Genomic DNA, 25,848 nt, shown 5'->3' on the forward strand with positions numbered 1-25,848 from the left:
ATGATAAATCTGTAACAAGAAAAAACTCGCGCTGAGACATGTCATGACTTTTTCCCTTAAAGTCTCAAATTTTAAGACCAAATTCGCGTTGTGGGGGGATGTGGTTCCAAAGTGATGAAACACTTTGTATGTCAGATCAAGGAACCCCTTGGTCAGATCCAATATTGCTCAAAAACTTTCATGTACAAGTCCAATGCAAATTCTCAATGTGGCCAAAATTCATAAATGTAGCATTATTTTTTTTCCTGACTACGAGCCATATATTTCATGCTATTTATGACTGAAATAGTGTTGCCGACAATTTCCATAAAAAGTAAAAACAATTACATAAATAAAATAAAAAATATACCGGTACATACAAAATTTAAACAATTTAATGTAAAAGAAAAAAAATCTGATATTGCCATCTATTTAACACACAAATAATAATAATCCTAAGAATAGTGTCAAGACCAAAATCTAGCAGTTTTGTGGCTATATTTAAAGATTTACAGCTAAATACTGACTTTGCATTAATTAATTTAAAATAAATTTGAATAATATTGGTACAAATGACAGAGCCAGTACAGAGCTTAAAATCAAAAGGTACCCCAGACAAAGAAGAAAAAAATAAGGTTGCTTTAATGACTTTTGACATCATATCTAACTTCTTCTGTGTAATTGCTTTCACAGTATTATAATTATCCAGGATGACAGAGAATAACTATTAGGTTTTGACCACATCATATTCATCATGATTTCTACAGATGAATCCAGAGCAGTTTCCATCAGAGGCACTTCACAATGACCAAACTTGTAGAAGTCTACATGCACAGTCCCTGACTGAAACTTTGAAGAACAAGTGGGTCTTCATACAAGACTAGCACATATAATACTTGCTGTTTCAATTTCCTTCTTTACACACAAATTATTGTAGGCTGCATATTCAGACCACTTAAATCAAGTGAAGGGTTTGCACAGCAGACATAATGCACATTCACTTCGCAATCCTCATATTCATGTTAAATTCTCCTATATCTCTGAATGTACAATGTGGTATTCAAATTTCAAAATGCAGGAGAAAGAGACATGGCATATCTGTTCCAGATCCAACTTCTGAAGCCATATATGTCTTTTACAATTCCCTTGTATTTGTCCAGTGAGTAATACATGATCAGAGTTACATCATAATGTACCCAAGATTCTTGAGAAAGAGACAAGGGCTACAACAAATGTTTGACCAGTTCCACAGACTAGAGCCCATAGAGGATACATTGATATCTTGGCTGTGTAGAATAGTCCTGCTATAATTGCACCTATAGAAGAGAAAGACATTGAGAGTTTATTTTATGATCTTTTTTTTACCGAGAAAAGACAAAGAGGGTTTATGTTATTATGCAACGTTCTGTAATAATGATAATTTACAGTCATGTCACAGTCAAATACATTTCTATCTTACTGTCTGCTGATACAATACATGTATTTTAAGATGAAATCCAAAATCAAAAAAATGACAGCTCTTATTTTATCATTTTCTTTTTTAGACCTTCCCTCCTCAACTAAGTGAGGTTCAGATATGATGCAAAAAAAGTCCCCCTCCCCCTAAATATACAGAGTCAAAAGACAGAGGGGGGTTTCAGCCCCACTTTTTTACAGTATACAAACCTTGATCATGTGATCTAAGACACATGCGCAAGACAATCAGTGATACTTGATTACCCTTTGTGTCCAAGTTTCATGAACTAGATCCATAAGCTTTCAAAGTTATGATAGCATTTCAACAAATACCCCAACAAGGTCGAAGTTCATTGAGCCTAATTAAACTTTGACCTTAATCATGTGACCTAAAACTCAGTTTGCGCAAAATATGTGACCCCACTGAGAACGTTCCCATATTGCAGCAACAAGATCACTTTAAGACAAGTGGATCTGGAACCCAGTTCAAATTGTGATGAGAACGCTAGCAAAGCAATCCTTTAAACCGGTGTCTAAAACTAGTTTAAGGGAAACCAATTTAAGAAAGTATATGAGAACTAGTCAGGAGGGCTCCTTGATGATATTTTTAGAAATATGTTGACTTTTCATCACAAAGTCAAGACACAATTTTTAGTAGGCCCGTGTAGGAACACTTAAAGGACAAGTCCAAACAACACAAAGCTGATTTGGATAAAAAGAGAAAAATCCAACAAGCATAACACTGGCAATTTCATCAAAATCGGATGTAAAATTAAGAAAGTTATGGCATTTTCAAGTTTCGCTTAATTTCACAATATAGTTATATGCACACCGTGGTTGGTATGCAAATGAGGGAACTGATGATGTCATCCAGTCACTATTTCCTTTGTATTTCATTGTATGAAATATGAAATATTCTAATTTTCTACTTATTACCCTGTAAAACAAAGTTTTATTTCTTCCTTTAATGTGGAAGTACCATTGTTTGAACATTTTATGATTCAGTCAAGTTGATCCTTACTGTCAAATCTGTAAAAATTGAACTATTGTGCAATTTAAACAATAAAGAACAAAAGAAATAGTGAATGTGGGACATCATCGACTCTCATTTGTATGTTGCTGAGTTGTGCATATAACTGTTTCGTGAAAAATAAGCGAAATTTCAAAATGTTAAAACTTTCTTATTTTACATCCAATTTTGATGAACTTTTCAGTATTTTGCTCGTTTGATTTTTCTGTATTAATTGAAGTCAACACTTTTCTAAGGTGGATTTGACCTTAAAATAAACATGGATTTCACTTCAAAACAGGATTAAAACCATATTTTTTCAAAATCATTTTTAGGAAATCCATGTTTGTTTATGTGTTTCGACAAGAGCCATCTTAAGTGTGCCTGGACTCTGTGATGACAAGACATCATCATACTAATAAATCTATCACCACGTAGTTCTTTCAGCTTGATATGAACAGGGTCTAAAATACAGGCCTCTTCATTGTGGATGAAATAAAGAAACAGCTGACAACGCTAGATAGTGCAAAATCAAGAATGAAATACTCACTGCTTGCAATACCACCAGTGATTGGTCCAAGTAAACCCATTAGCATGATCCAGAGGGAATAGAGACGGCCAATCTTATGTTTGCGTAACGCACAGAATGCAGTGATAGCAGCTAAGGCATGTATGAGTGATGATGAGAAGAGGTACCACAAGAAAATCTGATACCACATTGCTGTTGAAAACAAGATATGAGTTCAATACAAAAAAATCAACAGAATTGATAAAAGTGTGGTCATATATTGATTCACTAAGTTTGAGCACTATCACCATTTTAAAAATGCATTCATACCCAACACACTACAGAAACCAGGTGTAGGGACAGTGATTTTCCGTTTCAAAAAGAACTTTTTCCGTTTCTGAAAATCTGTAATTCCGTTTCAACTTTATCTAAAAATGGAAATTCCGTTTTGTCACTGACAATGTACACTGTAAAAACCTGAATTCCGTTTTGCCAATGTGAATTCCACAAAATTTTACATGAAATTATAAAAACCAAACGGAATTTCTGTTTCATTTACCGGTAAAACGGAAAATCACTGTCCTTACAGGTGGTTCATGAACCATGAGTCTTGCCTGATTTTGCAATCAATAAATATGATATTTTGACCCCTAGATGACCTTTGACTCCATCATCAACCTCATAAACACACAAGTGGTAGAAGGATCATTTGTACCAACACCATTGATGCAGAAGGAAGTGAGACCAATTTGAATAAAAACTTGACCTTTTGACTTCTACATGACCTTTGAACCCATCATCCTCAACCACACATGTGGTATTACCCACAGATCGTATGAACCAAGTGTGAATATAATTGATGCAGAAATAAAGAGATCAGACCAAGTTGAATAAAAACTCAACCTTTGACCCCTAAATGACCTTTGACCCCACCTTCCTCAACAACACAATACCCAAGGTCAAGGATTATTTTCACCAAGTGTGATAAAAATCAATGTAGAAATAAAGAAATGAGAGCAAGTGGAATAAAAACTTTTTATTAAGATGAACATGACCTCATATCATTTGACCTTTGACCCAATCATTCTCATAAGGTGACATGTTGTCGTACCTAAGGACCCTATGTACCAATTATGTAAATAATTGATGAAAAATAAAGATATGAGAGCAAGTTGAACAAAATCTTTAACATTTTTTAACAGACCAACGGACCAACATGAAAAGTGAATATTGGTACTAGGTCTCTGCCGAACTTCGTTCAGGCCAAAAAAAAAAAAAAAAAAATATTCAAAACACTGTACACAAAATATTTGAATTATTGAAAATACTTTAAATTATTTGACATCCTTGAAAATCAAATTCTACTGTATATTATCTGTTGATGATATAGTGTTGTTATGGATAGGCCTACTGATTTTATTTCATGAACGATTTTACTTGAATTGTTTCAGTGGGTATGGGAGCAAATGACTCTGCTATTATAGTATGACATGACTCGAGTATATAAGCTGATCATAGAACCATGAATTATGCACACTTGTAAATAGTCAAAACAATGTGATTTAAAAAAGATTGTCTCATGATCCTGGTGACTTACTTATTATTGATTAACTAGTCAATGAATCAATCAACGAACCGATGACTGACCAACTGAATGAATGAAATCATAAATCAATCAATCAACCAACCAACCAACCTATCAATCAATTAATCAATCAATCAAATATTCATACTTTCAAATTGAGAGAACAATGTCATTTTAGTTAAGGCTGAGGTATCATGATTTATGTTGACTTTATAAAAGTTTATACTAACCTATCCAATCATCAAGTGGATTTGACTTCAAGCTGATAACACTTTGGAATGATGGAAACCCGTCACTCATTTTGATGGTATCTGAAACAAATCAAGCACAATTTTGCCTATACATGGTCACTATGACTTGACAAATCAATCACAATCAAAGGGGCAAGTCCTCCAAGCCAAACTAGCCTTAGGCCCCTTCGATTCTGGCAGCGATATCAATAATCATACTAAATTCACAAAACATCAGTATCGACCACATAGAAATGCTGATAGCATAATGTAGGATGGTCACTTTGTCATTTTCCTATTTTGTTTATTTCCTTTCCTTGTTTTTTCTGCAGCTGTTTTACATTTCTGTTCCAATTAGACTTTAGTTCATTTGCATTTCTTTTCAGTACAGTCCTTGCAGTCTGAACATAGGTATTTGAGTTTAATGATATTCAGTTGTCATTCATTCATTCTACTCTGAATGCATTTCCTCTGATTCTCTTTTGTCATCTTCAGTCCTTCTCTATTCTCTCTATTCAGGTGTTCCACTCATTCCATCCCTCACCTGATTCCTTAATTTTTACTTCCATTATTACATAATCACCAGACATCCCTGTCATCTTAATCTCATTCCTTATTGGTTTATCTTATGAATTGGGTTTTTACATTTTAGTTCGATCCTTCCATTTAGTTTATTTTGATTGGTTGACTACTTGTTTAAATATTTATGTAAATTATACTATGATTCTGAGTTTTACTGAGGCAAAGTAGCCCAGAGATTTAACAGTCAGTGCATTACCAGAATTCTTTGGCTCCAGTTCTGTTTATTTGCGTCTCAGTTTCACTAATTTCCCATTTGGTTTGACGATTGATTCGAGTTGCTGCTTTGAACTTATAGTAAATTTATAATTTTTCCAACCTTACAACTGAACTTATAATTTTTCTAACCTTACAGTAACATTGGGCTAATCCGGCAATCTCGCCTTGATGGTTAATATCAAATGCATTTATCAATGCTTGACATTATTCATTAACACAGCGGGATTTTCGCATTAGTGAGTTATGTGATATTCTCATCTCGGTTACTAATCTTTAGAATGTTTCCCACAAATTAGTGAGAGATAATTTGTTCAAGTTTGCATAGTTTTTATTGTTTGTAAACAAAATGCGTAGTTAAGTTTAACGTTAGGTCCCCCATCAAGGCATCATCACATGATCAGTCACAGGGGCCGCAGAACCGATGGGGGGGGGGTGGGGCTGGGGGGCTTTTCCAAAACTGTGTACAAAAATGTAAAAATGATCATACGATTGTGATTTTTTAGCATGGTTAGCCCCCCCCCCCACTTTGAAAACCGTTCCGCGGCCCCTGAGTCATAAGCAAGGCTCGACATTAGCGGTGGCCATCTGTGCGCTGGCAGACTATTCAGACTCAGGGAGCTGCGATACGAAATGTTACTGCTAAGAAATCTTCCACAGAACTTTGAAAATCTACATCAAAGTCACATTTTACACCAATGAAATGCCCATCTACAGTCCATTTCGCACGCATACATTCGTACATGTAATTCCGAAGCTTCGTAATTCCGAAGGTTCGGTTATTCCGAAGGTTCGTAAATTTGAGGGTTCGTAATTCCGAAAACGAAATAAGGTTCGTTAATCCGAAAACAAAATGAGGTTCGTAATTCCGAAGGTTCGTCAATCCGAAAACAAAATAAGGTTCGTAATTCTGAAGGTTCGTTAATCCGAAAACGAAATAAGGTTCGTAAATTCCGAAGGTTCGTTAATCCAAAAACAAAATGAGATTCGTAATTCCTTCGTTAATCTGAAAATTAAATAAGGTTCGTATTTCCGAAAATGAAAATAATTCATTTTGGTAACAAAAACGGTGTTGTCATTACAAGATTACACGTTATTATGCAATGATAGTAAAAACGATCGATGATACATGTGTGTGTTGTGGCCAAAAGCATGTATTTCATTAAGAATATGCGCCCTGAACAAGCATGAGCTAATTTCGATTTTATCTGAGCAATTGCTATATTTGACGAAAGTTGGATCCGCCGGGAGGGAGGCAGGGGGCACTTGCACCCCAAAAATGAAATAAAAAACAGGGAAATTAATATTTTCCAAAATGGGAAAGTTCCTTTTTCAAAAATAAAAATGCCGTTTTTCATGCTTTTTTTGAAATAAAATAGTCCTTTCAAAGTATACAAGTTAAGTGTTCAGGCTGGAATATTGCAAATTTTCAGCTTGCGCTTCGCACTCTCATTCGATTGGTGAAATATGCATCCTAAATAGGTCACTAAATGCTTTCTTTAACAGGTTCCTTTTCTGGTCAGTATGTTTAAGTATGTTGGTCCGTTTTAAGAATAATTGACTCCAAAAAAACGTTTTACAACTTCACTTTTGAATTTGTTTTACCAAGCCGCTCGCTCATTATATACTCTCTCCCGAAAAATAAAGCCTAAATACACATTTTGCCATAATAAGAAGTCACTTTAAAAAAGTTTTTCTCTACTTAATCACTATCAAACACACAATGACTTCAAGCAGATGATATTCTTAAGGTGAAAATATCACCAAAGTGCCCATTTTGACGTATGAGTTTCATTTTTTGGCTTAAACCCCCAAACGAAAATTTGTTCGGCTGCCCTTGCCTTCCCCTCCTCATAACAATTGAAAGGCAACAGTGTCCCCCGCCCCCCCCCCCCCCTTGCCTCTGCTTTCCCGGTTTTCATTTTTCGGATTAACGAGCCATATTTTGTTTTCGGATTAACGAACCTTATTTCATTTTCGGATTAACGAACCTTCGGAACAACGAACCTTATTTCGTTTTCAGATTAACGAACCTTCCCAAAACTAACCATATTTTGTTTTCGGATTGACGAACCTTCGGAACAACGAACCTTATTTCGTTTTCGGATTAACGAACCTTCGGAACAACGAACCTTATTTCGTTTTCGGATTAAAGAACCTTCGGAAAAACGAACCTTATTTTGTTTTCAGATTAACGAACCTTTGGAACACCGAACCTTATTTTGTTTTCGGATTAACTAACCTTCGGAATAACGCCACAAATGTTCGGATTAAAGAAACCTTTTTCGTTTTCGGCTTAAAGAACATCGAGGTACATGTATAGGCAATTTACGTGTTTCGGAATTACGAACCTTCGGAATTACGAAGTGTAACCATCCATATTACTAAATCCTGATTATTTGCAAGCATTAAAAAGAGGAATTATGACCTCTCTTTTGACTCAAAAAGACCGATTTCCAAATGCATTAATACACATAAAACTCATAGTCATAGGTGAGTACATCACAGTCCCACGTGTGCATTTGTATGTAAGTTGATATTTGGTTTCTTTCGAAGCTGTGTCGTTTCTAGCCAAAAATAAACAGACAGCTTCTTTCTTTCTTGTTTATAAATGAGTTCTTAAACCACTCTTAAGGAAGTAAATACTTTGGGAAGGCATTTCATTGATATGAAATGTGAATTTTTCCATCATTTTGTCAAATATAGGGAAGGACTTTTCTCACTGTTATTTCCAGATATAACTTTTTCCGTTTTCTTATTTTTTTTCTTTCATTTTTTTATAGTTATTAAACCATTTATACCCCTTCCCATTCAATATGCCTGATTAAAGAATATGTTTCTACTGAATAATAATAATAATTTTCCCCATTTTTTATTAATTTTGTCTTATTAATTTTTCTTTCATTTTCTTTCGTTTTTTTCTCTAAATTTTTCCTGTTCGTTTTTTCTTTCTTCATTTTCTTTCCTTTGTTGTATTTCACTTATTTATTCTATAATTTTTGTTTTCTTTTTTTTCAATATACAATTCAAAAAACTATTTTTGTTTCCCCCTTTTATGCATTGTTCTAATTTTGCAGCATATTTTTCTGTGATTTTCTCCTGCTATAATATTAATATAGTATATAGGCCTAATACCTGGGAAAAATACAATTCTTTTGTTCTCTTTCAATCATTTCATATTTACAATGATAGAACAATTTATATATTACCACAAATCAATAAGCAAAGTAAAATAACAGCAAGCATGATTTACATACAAGATGTACAAAGTGGAAGTAACTTAGTGGTAGTGGCTGCAGAATTAATATTTCAGAAATTTATTTTATTCCTTTTTTAATTGATGTTTTTCTTTATATTTTTCGGGCCACCAAACTTTACTAACGGGCCACCCAAAAAAATTATTTGAAGGTTTTGGTGGCCCGAACGGGCCACCTCCAAAAAAGTTAATGTGGAGCCTTGGTCATATACCCAGTTGTGTGTCCGGACGATCGATTTTAGAAAGCCATTTCGAAGAATTTACAAGTGAAGCTGCCTAGCTTTGATAACAATTTTAGTACAAAATGTTAGGAAATATTATAGAGAACAAAATAAAAGATGATTTCAACTATTGAATTCATATTTTTAGTGTAATCCAAAGACAAAATAGAAGGCTTCAAAAATATTAAATGTCCGGACACCCGACCCCCCATCCTATATATACTATCGGACATGATTAAGCAAGTCCTGATCTAGACCAAAAGCTTCTGTCTCTGTTTTGTTGGTTGTTCAGCTGAACTTCGTTGGCTTCACTCACCAAATACAGAGACCGAAGTTCTAGCGCGATCTGTACAGGGGACTCAATGGCTATATGTTTATGTACTTAAGATCGGATAAAAGGGGGAAGTGAATTTGCGCGACAGCCGAGGTAAGTCACTGTTTTTGTTCCTTTTAACTTCATTTTTCTCCGTTTTTTGGCAATTGATGCCAAGAGGGAATATAATGCACTCTGGTCACTATAATTTTCGAAATTTTTATTCATTAAAGACAAAAATTGAAAATCCCCGACGGGGGGATTTTGCATTGCAAGTCCCCTAATGGTGGCTGCACGATAGCGAGCCGTCTGTGTACGAGGAGAAATAAAAAAAAAATGTTAAAAAACTCCTCGAAACAGACGGCTGCCAGCTGTCTAGTCCTGATCCTGCTTTGACAGCCAATCTCAACCAATCAGAATTAAGGAAAGTTGTCAGATCTGACAACTTGCCAGACAAAAGTGTTACTGTTATTAATGAAACACTCCCCAGATTTGATCTGTGGAAAAAAAATGTGTTTTAAAAATAAGGTTTTCTTAGTAATAGTGTTAGAGAACCCTGCCCCTACAAATAATTTCCCTACTACTCGTCCACCAGTACTTCGCGCTGTATAGATCAGGGCCGCTAGCTGGTAAACATATCCCGTATACTCGTCGACCGAGTCTACTCTCAAGACAGCCGAAATCTGTGCGAGACGATTTGACTACACGACTCGGATGCCACACGGTTTGCATTTAGACATTATTGCAATTGCCAAAGCCCAAAGACAAGCTGAAGCAATAAAAAAAATTGAGGTAATTTGGATCTACATCAATTGCATGCAATTTTGCAGACTTAAATTAAGGACGCGAGCTTACGGAGCTTACCTTACCGTACTTTTAGAGAGCGGCCGAGGGCAATGGCTGGTGTGGACAGTGATCATAGCAGTAGCTCTACTGAAGATGATGACTACGTTCCTTCTGGTAAGTAATGCACGGGGTCGATCTCGAGGGTATCAAGCTAAACCAGCCGATCCGGGTGTATCAAGCTAAACCAGGGCCGCTTCAGACGTTCTGCCCGCTAAGCGGACCGCTTTGCGGGCGCGGGCCGGCTGGAGCTCCCTAGGCCTAGCCTGGCTTGGGTGGTTAAGCCTAGCTAGGCTAGGCGCTTCTTCTTTCCGTGGTTGGCAACCAGTCAGGATTGACTATTTTTGCCACAGCTTTTGTTCATTTTCAGTAGCTTATATTAGCGATCGCAACGGTTTCGCGTTTAACACATTTCCTATTCTGCCAACACACAAAATTGGCAAAATTCATTGAGCCAGTGTATCAACATTTCAAATCCTTTTTTCATAAAATGTTACGATCTTTTTCTATTATATCTAAACTTCTTATTTCTAGTCAATTTACTCACATTTGCATCGCCAAAATGTTGTTTTTAAGGCCGTTTTCGAGAGCACCACCTGTCCGTCGTCGCACGATGGAAGTCGCCATTTTGGAAAATATGACTCCAGAACCGGGTTAATCTTGCAAGTTACTTTTACTTGTTGACACCCTCTAGGGGCATCAAATAACCATGTGTTATGTATCATTAAAATCGGCAGACTTTCTTCTACAAGTTAGTGACGATTTCATTTCAATGTCGGCAATGTTTTTCGTTACAAAAAGGAGTTTTTTGGACACTTACGGTAAATCGTGTTTCTATTTTCTTACTTCAAAGCCGTATAAACAGAAAATTTCCCAGGGAACAGTCAAATATCAGATATAAATTAATTCTTTGAAGTGTATTTGTATCAGAAAATCTAATTTTGATATATAAGAATGTGTCGCATAGCTGCGCAAGAGGCGAATGCAAGCCCATGTTGTGCCGCCTAGAGTGTGATTTTGGTGCCATGGCTGACCGAAAGGAGTGAGTGGGCGTGGTGGCCGTGGGTGTGGTACTTGATGCATGTATGTTATTGTTAAACCCATTGAAATTAGTTGTAGGTGATAAGTTGTGCATTTGATTTCTGCATGAATTATGTGTATTGATGATAAATTAATGATAATTTCAACTTAATATTTCAAGAAAAAAAAAAGGTGGGAATTAAAGCACTTTTAATTCCAGTCTCATTTTTTTTCATGGTGTACAGGCGCAGACCATGCATTGACTGCTGCCTGGTACTGGTATTAAAATGAATAGATACATGACTATATCTATATTCTGTTGTTTTGTGTCATCATATCAATAAGCTGTCTCATCAATTCACATGATGTACACAATAATGGGTCCCTGTTTTATTATGTTTACTAGGAGGGAGATTATTTTGTAAATGTGATTTTAAATGTACTATAGTAGAAATTCAGATGTCAGAGACTTGCTTTTTAACTTTATATATTCCAATATATTAAATATATTCTATAATTCTAAGCAGTGGAGTACATTTCTAGCTACTGTTGCAGCTCCAGCTGTCTGATCTCGCATTCTCAGATCTGCAAACAAAAAGAGACATCATGGTAATTATACAGAATACAGAGTGAACATGGACAAACAGAAAGAAAAAAAAAATTACTTGCAAAACTTAATTTTCTACTTTTGAATGATATAAATCTTACAGATACTGGGAAGTATAGTGGGACATTCATTTTTATTTTCTGATTAAAGTCTGTTGAGGAATGAGACCCCCAAGAGTTGATTAATTTTTTTTAACAACGCAAAGCGTTCCATGCAATTCTCTTATTCTAATTTGTTATCTTACTATATTTTCACAAATAGAAGCTGTTTGAATAAGAAAAATATGAAGGTAACACAGCCATGCTCTACAAGATCACCTCTTGTGTTGCATTTTAGTCAAATTAACTTTGTAACCTACATGAAAAAAGTATGGAAGTTTCTTAGATCTACAAGTACCTGTAGATCTGCCACCCAATGGGTACTTGTCTTGGGTGGCAGAAAAGTTCTGCGTATAGCGTCCCTTTAAGAGGCCATATCTTCAGTTATGGTGCTCCAATTGTAATTTGGTCTTCACCATTGAATTTGTCTTGAAAAAACCTTTCAAGTGATGTATAATTTGTCTGTATTTAAAAAAAATAAAAAAATCATGTAATATAGCTACTTATATATTTTTTCCATTCCTTTTTTCCTTCTCTCTCTTTTAATTCTTTTCTTTATTGTTATTAGGTGATCTGTCAATTGACAGATCACCTCTTGTGTTTCTACGAATTTTCTTTTTTATTTATTTCTTTATTTATTCTTTTTATTTATTTTTCTTTTTCCACCCTTTTCTTGTTCCACCAAAATCATCAAAACTATTCAATCAATTTTCATCAAAATATTATCAATTATGGACAGTTATCATACAATGTGTACGAAACAAGTTCAACGTCAAATGGTCATCGTGACGTCATCTACGCGCCATTTTGTAAAATCACATTATCAATCATATCTCCATTATCAATCATCAAAAATTAACATTATTAACATCAAATTAACTTTAGATCAAGGGTCAACTGTCCATGTCATCAAACGTCATGTACAGGTCACGACGCGCATGTACGCGCGCGTCGAAATTTTAAAATGCTCAAAATCACTTTTTGATCAAAGTAGAGTACGTTTCAGGTCATTCTAAGCATTTCAGGAATTTGCGCGCTCACAGGTTTTCGCGCGCGTTTACGCGCGTAACGTCCTTACGCAACGCACAACTGCACTTTATTTTACATCAATGCATTCTTTATAAAATTCCCAATAATTTGATACCTTAACCGACCTTCTACGACCAGTAATAAAGGAATGCGCCTCCGTCAAAGTTTGAATTACGCGCGCAAGCGCGCGTTCACAATAGGCCAAAAATGTGCAAAAACATGCTTTTACAAAATTCTATATAACTCTTCAGATAGTCCGTTGACCCCCAAATTTTCTTTTATATTCGGATAGAATAGGACTTGTAGATGTGATTTCATGTCACATTTGACAATAAATTTTATCATAACGTCATCAAATTTGCGTCAGAACTAAAATTTTCCATTTTTGTTTTATGACGTTTTAATAATTTTGGAAATATGACTATAACTCCGTAATCATTGGTCGTTTTTGGCCTGGTTTTCTACATATTGTAGCTTGTTTTATATTCTTCCAAATTATTTTACAATCTTATCCTTTTAAGCAAGAGATCATCATAAATATTAACAATGTATAAAAGTATATCATTATGATAAAACTTGCACTTGAAAAATTCAATTTGAGGTTATATTTCATCGTTGCCTAGAAAGTGTATGGCAGTTACTGTGGTCGAATGGTTAGTGCATCTGCCTTGTAATGCGAGGGTCCCTGGATCGAAACCCATCAGGATCTATTTTTTTTATTTATTAAGTTTTGTCTTATTTTGCGTGTAACCCCCTATAAGCCATTTTGTGTTTCATTCTGCGCATGATAAGAAGTTCATTCGTACTAAAGTGACATGATTGTTTTATATTTAATGAGATATTAGCAACAACCTTGATGTCTTGATTTTTCTTTTGAATTGTGCGTTTCAATACACGCATAAAAACAACAATGCGTGTACTAGCAACTGGTATTTCAGAGTTGGCCAAGTATTGTTATAAGAACATGCTGAACGCATTCCAAATACCTCCATCAGTGTTCATTGCTTTGCTTTCTATTCACTTGGTCTATGCAATTTCTCCATCCTGCTATGTAAGACATGCTTGCATAATATCTTGCAATGAAATCTACCTATCGTAATGTAAGAAATGAAAGGTCATTTGGTCATGATTGTTCATGAGGTAACCAAAACTCTAGTCTATGGATACTGATTTAAATTTTTCAAAACTGGATTCTAGATTCTTGCTTTCATCACCACTGCTCACTATTTCGTGTTATCACTTGCTAAATTTGAATTGTCATTCTTTAGAAAAGAAATTTTTTTTACAACCTTTTCTTTCAAATAATGTCTTTCAAAAGTATTAAACATGTCCTTTCATTAATAAAACTGCTCTTAATATCATGATGCTCATATTGATCTGCATTGACATGGTGATCATTATAAAAAAATAGATCATAATCATGAGATTCACAGACAGATCACCTAATTCGTCCGTAAGACGAATTAAAATTCTAGTTTTCTTTGTCTTTTTTTTTCTTTTTCATGTTATTTTTTTCTTTTTGTCTTCTCTTTTCTTTTTTCTTTCTTTTCTTTTTTTTCTTCTGTTTCCTTTGCTTTTCTTATTTTTCTTCCTTTTTCTCTTTTTTTAATTCTTTTTTTTTCTTTTCTCTTTTTTCCTTTTTATTTCTTTTTCTTTCCCTTCCTTTTTTTTTAGATTAATTTATTTTTCTTTTATATGCGTTCTGATTCTTGCAGCACGTTTGATTTTCTTCTGCTACAGTAAGCTGCAACAGAAAAAGCAAAAGTAAACTGGATTTGTGGCCTGATAAAACTCCAGGTTTCGGGAAACCGAAACTAAAGTATGGGATGAAAGTGCAAAAAACAAACAAAAACAAACAAAACAAAACTTGAAAATAGAACTAAACAAACCAACAAACAACGAAAATTCTCTCTTCATCCTTATCTCCTTTCTGTCCCCCTGACGAATCGCCAAATTAAAGAAACTCGGATAATCAGCCAAGGGTAAGAAAGGAGGAGAAAAGTCTCCTTTCTTCCTCCTTATTCAGACTTTATATAGTCGTTTCGTTCTGAGAACGAAACGGACCAGTGCAGATGGGGTTTCTACCTTACTACTCTTTAAGAGATCCATTATTTTTTGGGAGGTTGAAAGATTTGTTTCTGTAAGAAGCATTGTTGTTGTTCGTTTTGGACCTGTTTCACGCCCTAGTAGTCTCCTTGGTAGACACTTGGTGTTAGGAACTCAAAGGTAGAAAAAACTGCTAGGTAATTGTTTTGTTGGCAAGTTAGGTGGCTAGATGTTAGCGCTGGTGTAGCATAACTGTCTCTATTATATATTTGGGACATTCGATTAAGAAATGCTCAACTGTTTCAAATTTGTTAGGCCTACATGTATCACAAAGTCCCGTGGGGTGTATATTAAGTCTTTTTAAATCGTAGTTCAATCCTATTACACCAAAACGGAGTCTGTGGATAATGGTTTCGTGGAATCTAATTAGGGAACAAAAAAGGGAGAATTAACAGTGGGATGGTATAATTTGAGTAGGCAGTGGGATTCATTCCATCTTTTTTGCCATTCTAGATTGTATCTTTTGAAAATGAGATGTTTTATTTCTGTTAAAGATAATTTGTTGTTGATTTCAATTTTCTGCAATGCATTTTTTGCTTTCATTTTTGCTATCTCGTTTCCACTAATACCGCAGTGGCTGGGGATCCATTCAAAGTTTATATCTATGCCTAAATATGTTAAATTTGTTAGTAGGGTAAGAATTTCTGAGACAAAAGGTACTTCTTTTTGTTCTGATATTGCTACGAGGGAGCTTAATGAGTCACTAAATATTACTACTCCTACGTATACATCAAGATTTTCTAACCAGTTGAGGGCTAAGATAATTGCTGCTAATTCAGCTCTATATGATGAAGTATAATCAGTGAGGCGTTTAGACTGGGAGTAATGGAAAGCTGGAACGTAAAAGGAGGCAGCACAGGCTCCAGTGACGGGTTCTTTGGATCCTGATCCAGCCTGGCAGCCGTCTGTTTCGAGGAGTTTTTAAACATTTTTTTAATTTCTCCTCGTACACATACGGCTAGCTATCATACAGCCACCATTAAGGGGGTTAACAATGCAAAATCCCCTTTAAATTGTATACAGTATGTCTTTGATGAATGATATATTTTTTTAAATATGATGCAGGCCCATATGATGTATATTATAATAATGTATATATTACATAATGTTAATATTGTTATGCTTTTTGTCTCAGCTGCATAGCAGAGTGAGACTATACGCGCCGCTTTTTCGACGGGGGCGACAACGGCGATGGCGGTGGCGTCAACACCAAATCTTAAACCTAAGCTTAAGTTTTTGAAATGACAGCGTAACTTAGAAAGTATATGGACCTAGTTCATGAAACTTGGCCATTAGGTTAATCAAGTATTACTGAACATCCTGCCTGAGTTTCAGGTCACATGACCAAGGTCGAAGGTCATTTAGGGTGAATGAACTTAGATCATGTTGGGGGAATCAACATCAAATTCTTAACCTGTGCTTAAGTTTTTGAAATGTCATAACCTAGTTTATTAAATTTGGACTTACATGTAAGATTAATCAAGTGTTACTGAACATCCTGCTTGAGTTTCACGTCACATGATCAAGGTCAAAAGTCATGTAAGGTCAATTAACTTTTGCCAAGTTGGGGGTATTTGTTAAATTACCATCATAACTTTCAAAGTCTATATATTGTAGTGTTTAAAATGTGGATATAGGGTAATCAAGTTTCACTGACAAGTTTTAGTTCACATGATCAAGGTCAAATATCAATGAACATAGTATTGTATCATTATATGAATGGTGTTTTTTGTGAATAATCATTTGATAGTTTTAGTTTTCAAAGTCAGCACTGCTGCTATATTGAATCGCGTGATGCAGGTGAGACTGCCAGAGGCATTCCATTTGTTTTTGTTTTGTTTTGTTTTTTGGTTTTTTTTACAAAAGAGCAATTCAGTTGCTATAAACACGTAATTACAATATTAGGGGGGGGGGGGCCTACATTGTACATTATACATTATACAAGCTCTGCTCTTTAGTTTGCCCTCCCTCCCTTTCAATTTATATTTCGATTTGATAATTTTCTAATTTAATTTTATAATATCAATTTTGTATGTACTTCAAATGTGATTATATGTTGCTATGTCAATTGTATCATAATTGTAAATATGAAATTGAAAGTGGAAAATAAAAAAAATTGAATTGAATTGAAATTGAAAGTATTACTGAACATCCTGTCTGAGTTTCATGTCACACGACCAAGGTCAAAGGTCATTTAGGGTCAATGAACTTTGGCTGTGAACATCCTGTGCGAATTTCAGGCCGCATGACCAAGGTCAAAAGTCAATTAACTTTGGCCATGTTTTTTTTTTGGGGGGGGGTATCTGTTGAATTACCTTCATAACTCTAAGTTATATTTTCAGAATAATTTTTCATAATATAAAGATACTGGCAGATGATCACTTGACATGTATGTCAGCAGTTAATCTAGGAGATGACAGTGCTTGTCTGTATTAAAGTGATGGTCCAGGCTGAAATTATTTATATCTTAATAATAAATAGAGTCAAATTCACTGAGCAAAATGTTGAAAATTTCATCAAAATCAGAAAACAAATAACAAGGTTATTGAATTTTAAAGTTAAGCAAATATTTTGTAAAAACAGTCGTTATGAATATTCATTAGGTAGGCTGATGATGTCACATCTCCATTTGTTCTTTTGTATTTTATTATATGAAATCAGGTTTATTAAAAAAAATTCTCCAAGAACTAGAAAAATTTTACATTTTTTAGTGCATTAGATATTTATTGCTGCAACTTATTTCATAAGGTAGACATATTATTCACACAAGTATGAAATAATGAAAAAATAATTATTTTATGTAACATAAGAAAACAGAAAGTGGAGATGTGACATCATCAGCCCACCTAATGAAAATTCAGGACGACTGTTTTCACAAAATATTGCTGAACTTTAAACTTCAATAACTTTATTATTTTTTATCCGATTTTGATGAAATTTTTGGCATTTTGTTCAGTGAATTCCACTCTACATGTACCGGTATGTATTAAGATATAAATATTTTCAGCCCGGACCATCCCTTTAATAAATATCTAGTAATGAAACCGTTGTTGTGGTTCAAAGGTCAAATGTTCAAAGTTGAGTGTGTGTATATTTTTATTTGATTTGATTTTTGCATTGATGATGAATAAGAAATATATCATACAAAGGTAATCCATACATGTATTTAACAAAACAATAATACAATAGTCATATTATATGTGTAAGCAATGAAAAATGAATATTAACAAAATGCATTATTCACTTGAAAGAAAATTTTATACTTGAAATGAATAGAATGCAGGAGACCCCCATCTTGGGTGATTGAGCTTGAAAATGATGGCTGCCTCATATTTGATCTGGTTATGATGGAGGCATGGATTTTTGTTGTGTGCAATTGAGTATTTCAAAAATCATTGAGATTTTGAAACAGAACCAATGTTATCAATAGGTTTTGCCGTAGAGTAGGCCTACCGTACAGAAGTGTGACATCAATTTTCACTTTTTGTCTCGCCCACCAGAGGTGAAGGGATCCAAATGTCGTCCGTCCGTTGTCCGTCACAAACCTGTAATGACACATAACTCCACAACTGTAAGTCGCTTTTCAACCAAACTTGGTTGGTACATGTAGATGGACTTAGGGGACCTGCATCATATGCTGCAGTCGGAGGTCACATGGTAAGGTCAAAGGTCATTTTCAGGTCAACGTTAAAGTTTACATGCAAGACTCTCTTATGACACCTAACTCCGCAACCGTAAGTCGCTTTTCAACCAAACTTGGATGGTAGATGGACTTGGGGGACCTGCATGTTATGCTGCAGTCGGAGGTCACATGGTAAGGTCAAAGGTCATTTTCAGGTCAACGTTAAAGTTTACATGCAAGACTCTCTTATGACACCTAATTCCGCAACCGTATGTCGCTTTTCAACCAAACTTGGATGACTTAGGGGACCTGCATGTTATGCTGTAGTCTGAGGTCATATGGTAAGGACAAAGGTCATTTTTAGGTCAACCTTAAAGTTTACATGCAAGACTCTCTTATGACACCTAACTCCGCAACCGTATGTCGCTTTTCAACCAAACTTCGATGATATATGGACTTAGGGGACCTGCATCATATGCTGCAGTCGGAGATCACATGGTAAGGTCAAAGGTCATTTTCAGGTCAACGTTAAAGTTTACATGCAAGACTATCCATGTCACTTTTCAACAAAACTCGCAAATCACGATATTTCTGGTTATTTTCATAAGTGGGCGAGACACAAAATTGCTCTCGCCTTGTTGCATTTCAGCGTTTTTGGTATCATTATTTTGGAAGAGCATGATACCTCCACTACCCACATTTGGTGGGAATTGGTCCATGGGGCTCCATGATATGATCTCATGCATGAATACTTAATTAGCGCCATTGAAATCAGTGTATTAATGGCCTGGTGGGTGTTTCATAAAGCTGTTTGTATGTTAAGAGTGACTTTAAGAACTACTGGTGATCCTTTCTTGTGGTAAATGGTATATATTTATTGGCAAAGGTTAAGCAATAGCATGTGAGAAAGGATCACCAGTCGTTCTAAAAGTCGCTCTTACGAACAGCTTTATGGTTCCTTACATTTAGAACCAGGCCAATAATACATTGACTTCAATTGGGCTAATTATATATTCATAATTTTTGTCTCGCCCATCAGAGGTGAAGGCGAGACTTGGGGATCCAAATGTCATCCGTCGTCTGTCGTGAGTGACCCCCCCCCCCCCCGGAAAGGAATACCCTCCAAAGTTAAACGCTTACATCCTCCCGACATTTCAGGTATATTGTATCACCAAGTGTTCATCTGTACTGACCACAGAAATGTGAGTACTAACAATACACCAATACAACAGAGGCCCTATTACAACTGGTATTGTGGCAGCAATGTCTAATGTTACAACAATGCATTATTGAAATAAATGTTTTGACTTCACAATCCAAGAGATGTGACTGGGCGAACTGTTAGTCCTCTGTTTGGCTAACAATGCTTTTGTGCAGCCGGCACTGGAGAGCAGCTGATTAAAATGACCCATGTATCTTTCTATGTTTGGATGGAATATAAGAGGACAGTACCCATTCATGACATTACTAAGTGAAAATAAAAAAACATGGCCCAAAGAATATAGAGCACCCTCCATAGTCTGGAAACAAACAAAACCTAACAAACAAAACCTAACAAACAAACAAAACTGGGCGTTGTGGCGTGCGCCTGTAATCCAAGCTGTGGGGAAGTTACAAATTGATGGAGAGGTTCGAGCCCTGGTCACGTCTTTCGGATGGTGACGTTAAAGGTCGGTCCCAGACGTAAATAATCATATCTGATTGATACACGTCTGATAAATCTCAAATACATACATACATATGCCTCTGACATTGTGTAAAGTTCATATGACCTGGCATTTATTCATAAAGTTTTATATTATTTTGTAAAACTTTGCATCGTACACTATAGAATACATGCCTTGATAAAGACCTGGCCATAAGCACCATCTCTGGGTGTGGATTTAAGAGTTTTGTCAACAGCGTAGAAGAAAAATCACGCCAATTAAGATTATGAAAGTTTTAAAAAATCATGTAACATGATATCCAGGCAACTCACATTCTTGTCATAGAAAATTAGTGTTTTAAAATATAGCATTCTCCTAGATCTATCTCTCCTCACCCTTTCTCTTGAAGGTGAAGATGAGAGCTTTGATGAACTAGAAGGTACAGTTGAAGAAGAAGAGAGCATCCATGAGAAAGGTGTAGGAAAACAGAAGAAGAAAGGATCAAAAGTTTCAACTAGCAGGAGGTAAGCTTGATTGAATAAAACAATTGCACTCAATGCACTATATCTATGCATTGTAGTATATCGCATGCTCTTATAAATATAAACTATAAAAACTTTTAAAAAATATCCCTTGAATCGTTCTCACGGTATACTGTACATACATTTTGTCTCGCCCACCAGAGGTGAAGGCGAGACTTAGTGATCCAAATGTCGTCCGTCCGTCACAAATTTAATGACACATAACTCCACAACCGTAAGTTGCTTTTCAACCAAACTTGGATGGTAGATAGACTTGGGAGACCTGCATCTTATGCTGCAGTCGGAGGTCACATGGTAAGGTCAAAGGTCATTTTCAGGTCAACGTTAAAGTTTACATGCAAGACTCTCTTATGACACCTAACTCCGCAACTGTAAGTTGCTTTTCAACCAAACTTGGGTGGTAGATGGACTTGGGGGACCTGCATGTGATGCTGCAGTCGGAGGTCACATGGTAAGGTCAAAGGTCATTTTCAGGTCAACGTTAAAGTTTACATGCAAGACTCTCCATGACACCTAACTCCGCAACCATAAGTCACTTTTCAACAAAACTTGGATGGTAGATGTACTTAGGCGACTTGCATGTTTTGCTGCAGTGGAAGGTCACATGGTAAGGTCAAAGGTCATTTTCAGGTCAACATTAAAGTTTACGTGCAAGGCTCTTATGACAATTCTGTTGCGTGCCCTCGCAAATCACGATATTTCTGGTTATTTTCATTAGTGGGCGAGACACAAAATCGCTTTTGCCTTGTTTAATGATATGATTATATATTTTCTCTGGATGTTTTCATTCTAGAGTAAGGTAAAATGAATTTAAGCCATGATGGATGATCATACATAGTTTTTATTTCCAACATTAGTCCTACCTTCTGTTAGAAAGTAGTCTTTGAATCAGATTCGGGATATCTATCTAGTTTGGTTATTCTACATATTTTGTTGTGATTTCTTTCACTTGCACTTTCTGGTTTATATTTTCTTTGTTTCCAATAAGAGATAGAGAAGTGAAGGTAAATTAAAAACAACATGTTGGATATATTAAAATGGATAGTATAAAGACAAATTACCCAGTGCTACTGATTGTGCATTCCAATGGAGACAAAAGTTTAGCTGCAACAACAACATTCATATTTTTATAATGCTTATCAAACTGAGAGAGAGAAAAAAATACAATGGGTACTGGCCATTCAGTCCTAAGTTATATATTTTCAATCTGCTATGAAGTTGCTGCCGTGGAATATATAAGTTGGTGTCATACGTAGAGGTAGGAAATTATTCTATTGAGAAATATTTGTTCCTTACGTAGTTTTTATTCTAAAAAAAATATTTGTAGAGCACAAGGTCTGTTCTATTTAAATTCAAAGTTTTCTTTTTTAATCTTCTTTTCATATTAAGGAGAAGAGGGTGGTCAGCTCTAGCAGATGAAGGAAAGGGTGATGATGCCAACGATGAAGGTATTAGCAAAGAGTAAAATTCCACTGAAATATATTCTTTAATTTGGTTGTAGACCCGAGTGATCAGGTTTCTTTTGAAAAATGCTTAAATGCTGTTTATAAAGAGGCGGTAAGGGTTAATTGGCGTCGTGTGAAAAACTTTCCCACGAAGTAACTGAAATTTCGCATAATATTTGCTTTCCTTATATGCCATATTCTGGCAAAGCAAATGACAATGTCATTCTTATAGAATTAGAAATAAAGTTTATTTTATTCCCGGTGATAAAGCCAATAATAAGTTATTAAGTTATTCATTCTCAACTAATAATAAGTTATTCATTCTCAACTTATTCAAAATTCTCAACTTATTCAACTTATTCAAATGCTTTTTATCTGCTTGCAACAAAAAATTGATATACAATAATAAAAAAAGAAAATATGGGTTTAACAAAAGTTCATTGACTTCATTGATAAGGAGCCAAAAACATAAATTAGTTCAATATCAATGATTCAGTATCTTATTGTTGGCCCACTTATTGGCATGAATTTATTTTTTATTTCTATTAGAGTAACATTGTAATTTGCTTTGCCAGAATATTCTATCTCTACAACAGTGAAATATATGACAGAGGCATAAATACAGTAATAATTAATTCCCAAACCATGGAAGAGTCTTGGTAGCATTATGATGTAAATAAAATAGGAAGTATGTGGATCATGTGATCAAATCCCATCACTGCTCCAGTATCATTTTTTTTAGGTAAAATATTAATCTGCACTTTTCCATTCCTTAAGTAGGTTTTAAGTGGTACATTGTCAAATGCGAAAATAGTATGTTAAAGCTGCTTTATTATTATAATGGTTTTTTTTGGGGGGGTGGGGGTTGTCAGTGTGGAAGTACAAGACATAATCAGAATCGGCTGCAATAAGATATCTTTGTAAAGCATGTGAAACATTTTGATGTATTAAACACTTTATAAAAGCAGAATATTATAATTATGAGACAAAAAAATTCTTGTTATAGCAATAAATCCATTAAATCATGCCTTATATTTTTAGCATCCAGTATTCAACGTGAGCTTCAAGAAGCAGAAAAAGAAGAAGCTAGAAGGAAAAAGGAGGAAGCAGAAAAGAAGAGAGCTGATGATCTGTGGAGTAGCTTTTTGAGTGGTGTTAATCAAAAGCCTAAATCTTCTCAAATACAAAATAACAAATCTGCTAAATCTGTGACACCATCTCCTAAAAAGGTAGATATTTATATAATATTGACTGGCTTTGAGGGAAATATAATGTGGTGGTATCTCCAGAAAATTAAAGCCAGTCAAAATATTATTATCACCTATAGGCCTGCAGTTGTACGATGTGTAATATAAGCTATTTTATTATGAAGCAATATATTCTGTTTACATGTTGGTACTTCTGACATGTCTGATTTTCATGTTATTTTTTTAACTTGATGAAGTAATCCTAGCCCTGGCTAATTGTGACATAAGTGTATAAAGCGCAGGCACACAGCATACATGGCATGCACATTCGTGTATACAAGGCTCGTGCTTGGGTTTGATGAAATGGAAATACGGATATTTACTACGCCAGCGCAGCCACTGACCGCAGCACAGCTCATTCATTACGGCAACACGCTCCAAATAGCAAATGCATGTTGATACTCGGGCAATTGACACTCAACAAAAATCCCTGCTAGAAATTCTTATTTCGCCCTTCAAATTGCGGGATCAGCACCATATTTTTAGAGCAAGCTGTGGTTTAGTCCAGATTTAAGAAGTGGAATTGCTGAAAAATACGCAAAAATTTTAAAAATCTGATTTTGTTCGAGATTTTTTGCTCACTTATTTTCTAGCAAATTTAGGATGGTGTCTTCAAAACGCAATAAAAACTCAAACTTTTCCTATCAAAGTTACGGTGAGACCTGGCGCCGTGCAGCGTTTTGAAAAATACTACCCCCGAATATTGAAGTTTGAAACTTGATACACATTTTTTGGAAGCGCCGCACCCATGATTCTAAAAAGTCCACTCAGTTACACGTCAGAAAGTGACGATGCATGGAAGTAATAACTGCAGCTGTGCAGGCCTGGCTGTCTGGCTACTATGCAGGTGTGGATTGGAGACTGGGTGGGCGAGGACGGGAGAGATTTTCATATTGGGAGTCGCTTGGTATTTGCAGATTTAGGCAGTTGCGAGAGTGATTCCAAAGCAGATGAGAGTGAAATTGTTTATAGCTCCTGTCTATTTTCAACGCTGACGAATATTACGGACCAATGATTTACTACATAAGCGCAATAGGAAAATGATGTTTGTGGAGTAGCTTTGTATGAATATCATGGTCCCTTTTTAGACAGCTGAACACTGGCTGGGCCATTGTGGTAGATTTTGTGTTTAATAAGTTAATCGATTGGACAGGCAAAATACATGTTTATATCTTGTCTTTAAAATCCCTCATTGAGGTATAATGTCAAATTCTGTTTTAATATTTCAAGATTAGTTCTTTGGGAGATATAGGATGTGCATAGGTACATGTATTAGCAACCCTGAGACCCTCTTTGAATAATACAATATATTAAAAAAAATTTAGCCAATATTGGTTAAAAAATTAATTTGGTAAAAACAAAGAAAATTATTGGACTTGCTAATAATTTTGAAGTATAAAAAATCAAACAGATCTGTCTTAATTTTTCCTTGCATTTAATGTTTGATGTTTAAAAATTATTATATGATATATTTTTAGAATAACATAACATTTTGTAGGTTTTGTGATTGGGATTTATGTTTAGTTGTCTGTTATGTTTAGGTTGGTTGGATTTAATGTTTGGTTTAACATGCAGGCTCTGTCAATAAAACAAATCTCATGGAACCATTTTTAGGCATGAATTTCTCTTCATTTCCTCTGGTAAAAAAACATTCTTGTGTATAATTGCAGGTATTTTCAAAGCTTGTTATATGTATGAAGCTGTTAATCTTGAAGCCTAGTTTAGAAAGAATCCTGACATGGTTGTTTTCTTATTTGTATTTCAGACATCTTCCAATGAGTCAGCAACTCCAACTTCACAAACAAATGGGAGCAAGGCAGACAGCACTCTTAAAATAACTAAAGTTTTTGACTTTGCTGGAGAAAAAGTAGAGTGAGTTCATTTTTACTGTTTTGTAATGTCAAAAATAAATTTCATATATAAACTCCTCAAAAAAAGTTTGGAAATCTGAATTTGATCGATAATCCCTCTCTGGTTTTAATAAATATCAATGTGTAATTATAGGTTTTCCCGTCCAATTTCATCAGAGTTGCATTTCAATTAATGAAAGGACGTTCAAATTCGAAAGATTTCTGTCCACCCTCTGCACACATGGTTCATTTTTATTCATTTAGTATTCAATTCCGTTCTATATCATTCCTTTGAATTTTGTAGAAATTCAATTTAGAGAGAAGTTCGTTCAAATTAATGGCCCTAAGGTGTCATTTAATTTCACGACGACGAACTGATCGTTTAATTTCGCCTAAAACACCATTTTCAATTTCATTTATCGGCACACATATTTGCACTTTA

General features: G+C 35.1%; 2 protein-coding genes across 4 annotated transcripts in view; one reads left to right on the plus strand and one right to left on the minus strand.

Moving 5' to 3' along the window:
- Nucleotides 1-10,309, minus strand: LOC121408071 (transmembrane protein 170A-like). 2 transcript variants are annotated; one of them, XM_041599401.1, is made up of 4 exons: nucleotides 10,221-10,309; nucleotides 4,767-4,847; nucleotides 2,994-3,164; nucleotides 1-1,295 (listed from the first exon to the last, which is right to left on the minus strand). In XM_041599401.1, the coding sequence occupies exons 2-4, from the start codon at nucleotides 4,834-4,836 to the stop codon at nucleotides 1,165-1,167; spliced, it is 372 nt and encodes a 123-aa protein (XP_041455335.1). In that variant the 5' UTR covers nucleotides 4,837-4,847; nucleotides 10,221-10,309; the 3' UTR covers nucleotides 1-1,164. The 2 variants fall into 2 exon arrangements, with proteins under 2 accessions (XP_041455335.1, XP_041455334.1); XM_041599400.1 differs by having other exon boundaries at nucleotides 10,216-10,301.
- The window catches only part of LOC121408070 (craniofacial development protein 1-like), a 27,360-nt gene continuing 11,250 nt past the window's right edge, over nucleotides 9,739-25,848 (plus strand). Inside the window, exons 1-5 of one of the 2 annotated variants that reach the window (XM_041599399.1) lie at nucleotides 9,739-10,311; nucleotides 20,732-20,846; nucleotides 22,254-22,312; nucleotides 23,351-23,538; nucleotides 25,322-25,428. In XM_041599399.1, coding sequence (XP_041455333.1) covers nucleotides 10,248-10,311; nucleotides 20,732-20,846; nucleotides 22,254-22,312; nucleotides 23,351-23,538; nucleotides 25,322-25,428 — 533 coding nt within the window. In that variant the 5' untranslated portion in view covers nucleotides 9,739-10,247. The remainder of the gene's footprint in view (nucleotides 10,312-20,731; nucleotides 20,847-22,253; nucleotides 22,313-23,350; nucleotides 23,539-25,321; nucleotides 25,429-25,848) is intronic. The other variant, XM_041599398.1, reaches the window with a different exon arrangement.

Source organism: Lytechinus variegatus, chromosome 2 (genome assembly GCF_018143015.1).
Source record: "Lytechinus variegatus isolate NC3 chromosome 2, Lvar_3.0, whole genome shotgun sequence".
In the NCBI taxonomy this organism is placed as follows: Eukaryota; Metazoa; Echinodermata; class Echinoidea; order Temnopleuroida; family Toxopneustidae; genus Lytechinus; species Lytechinus variegatus.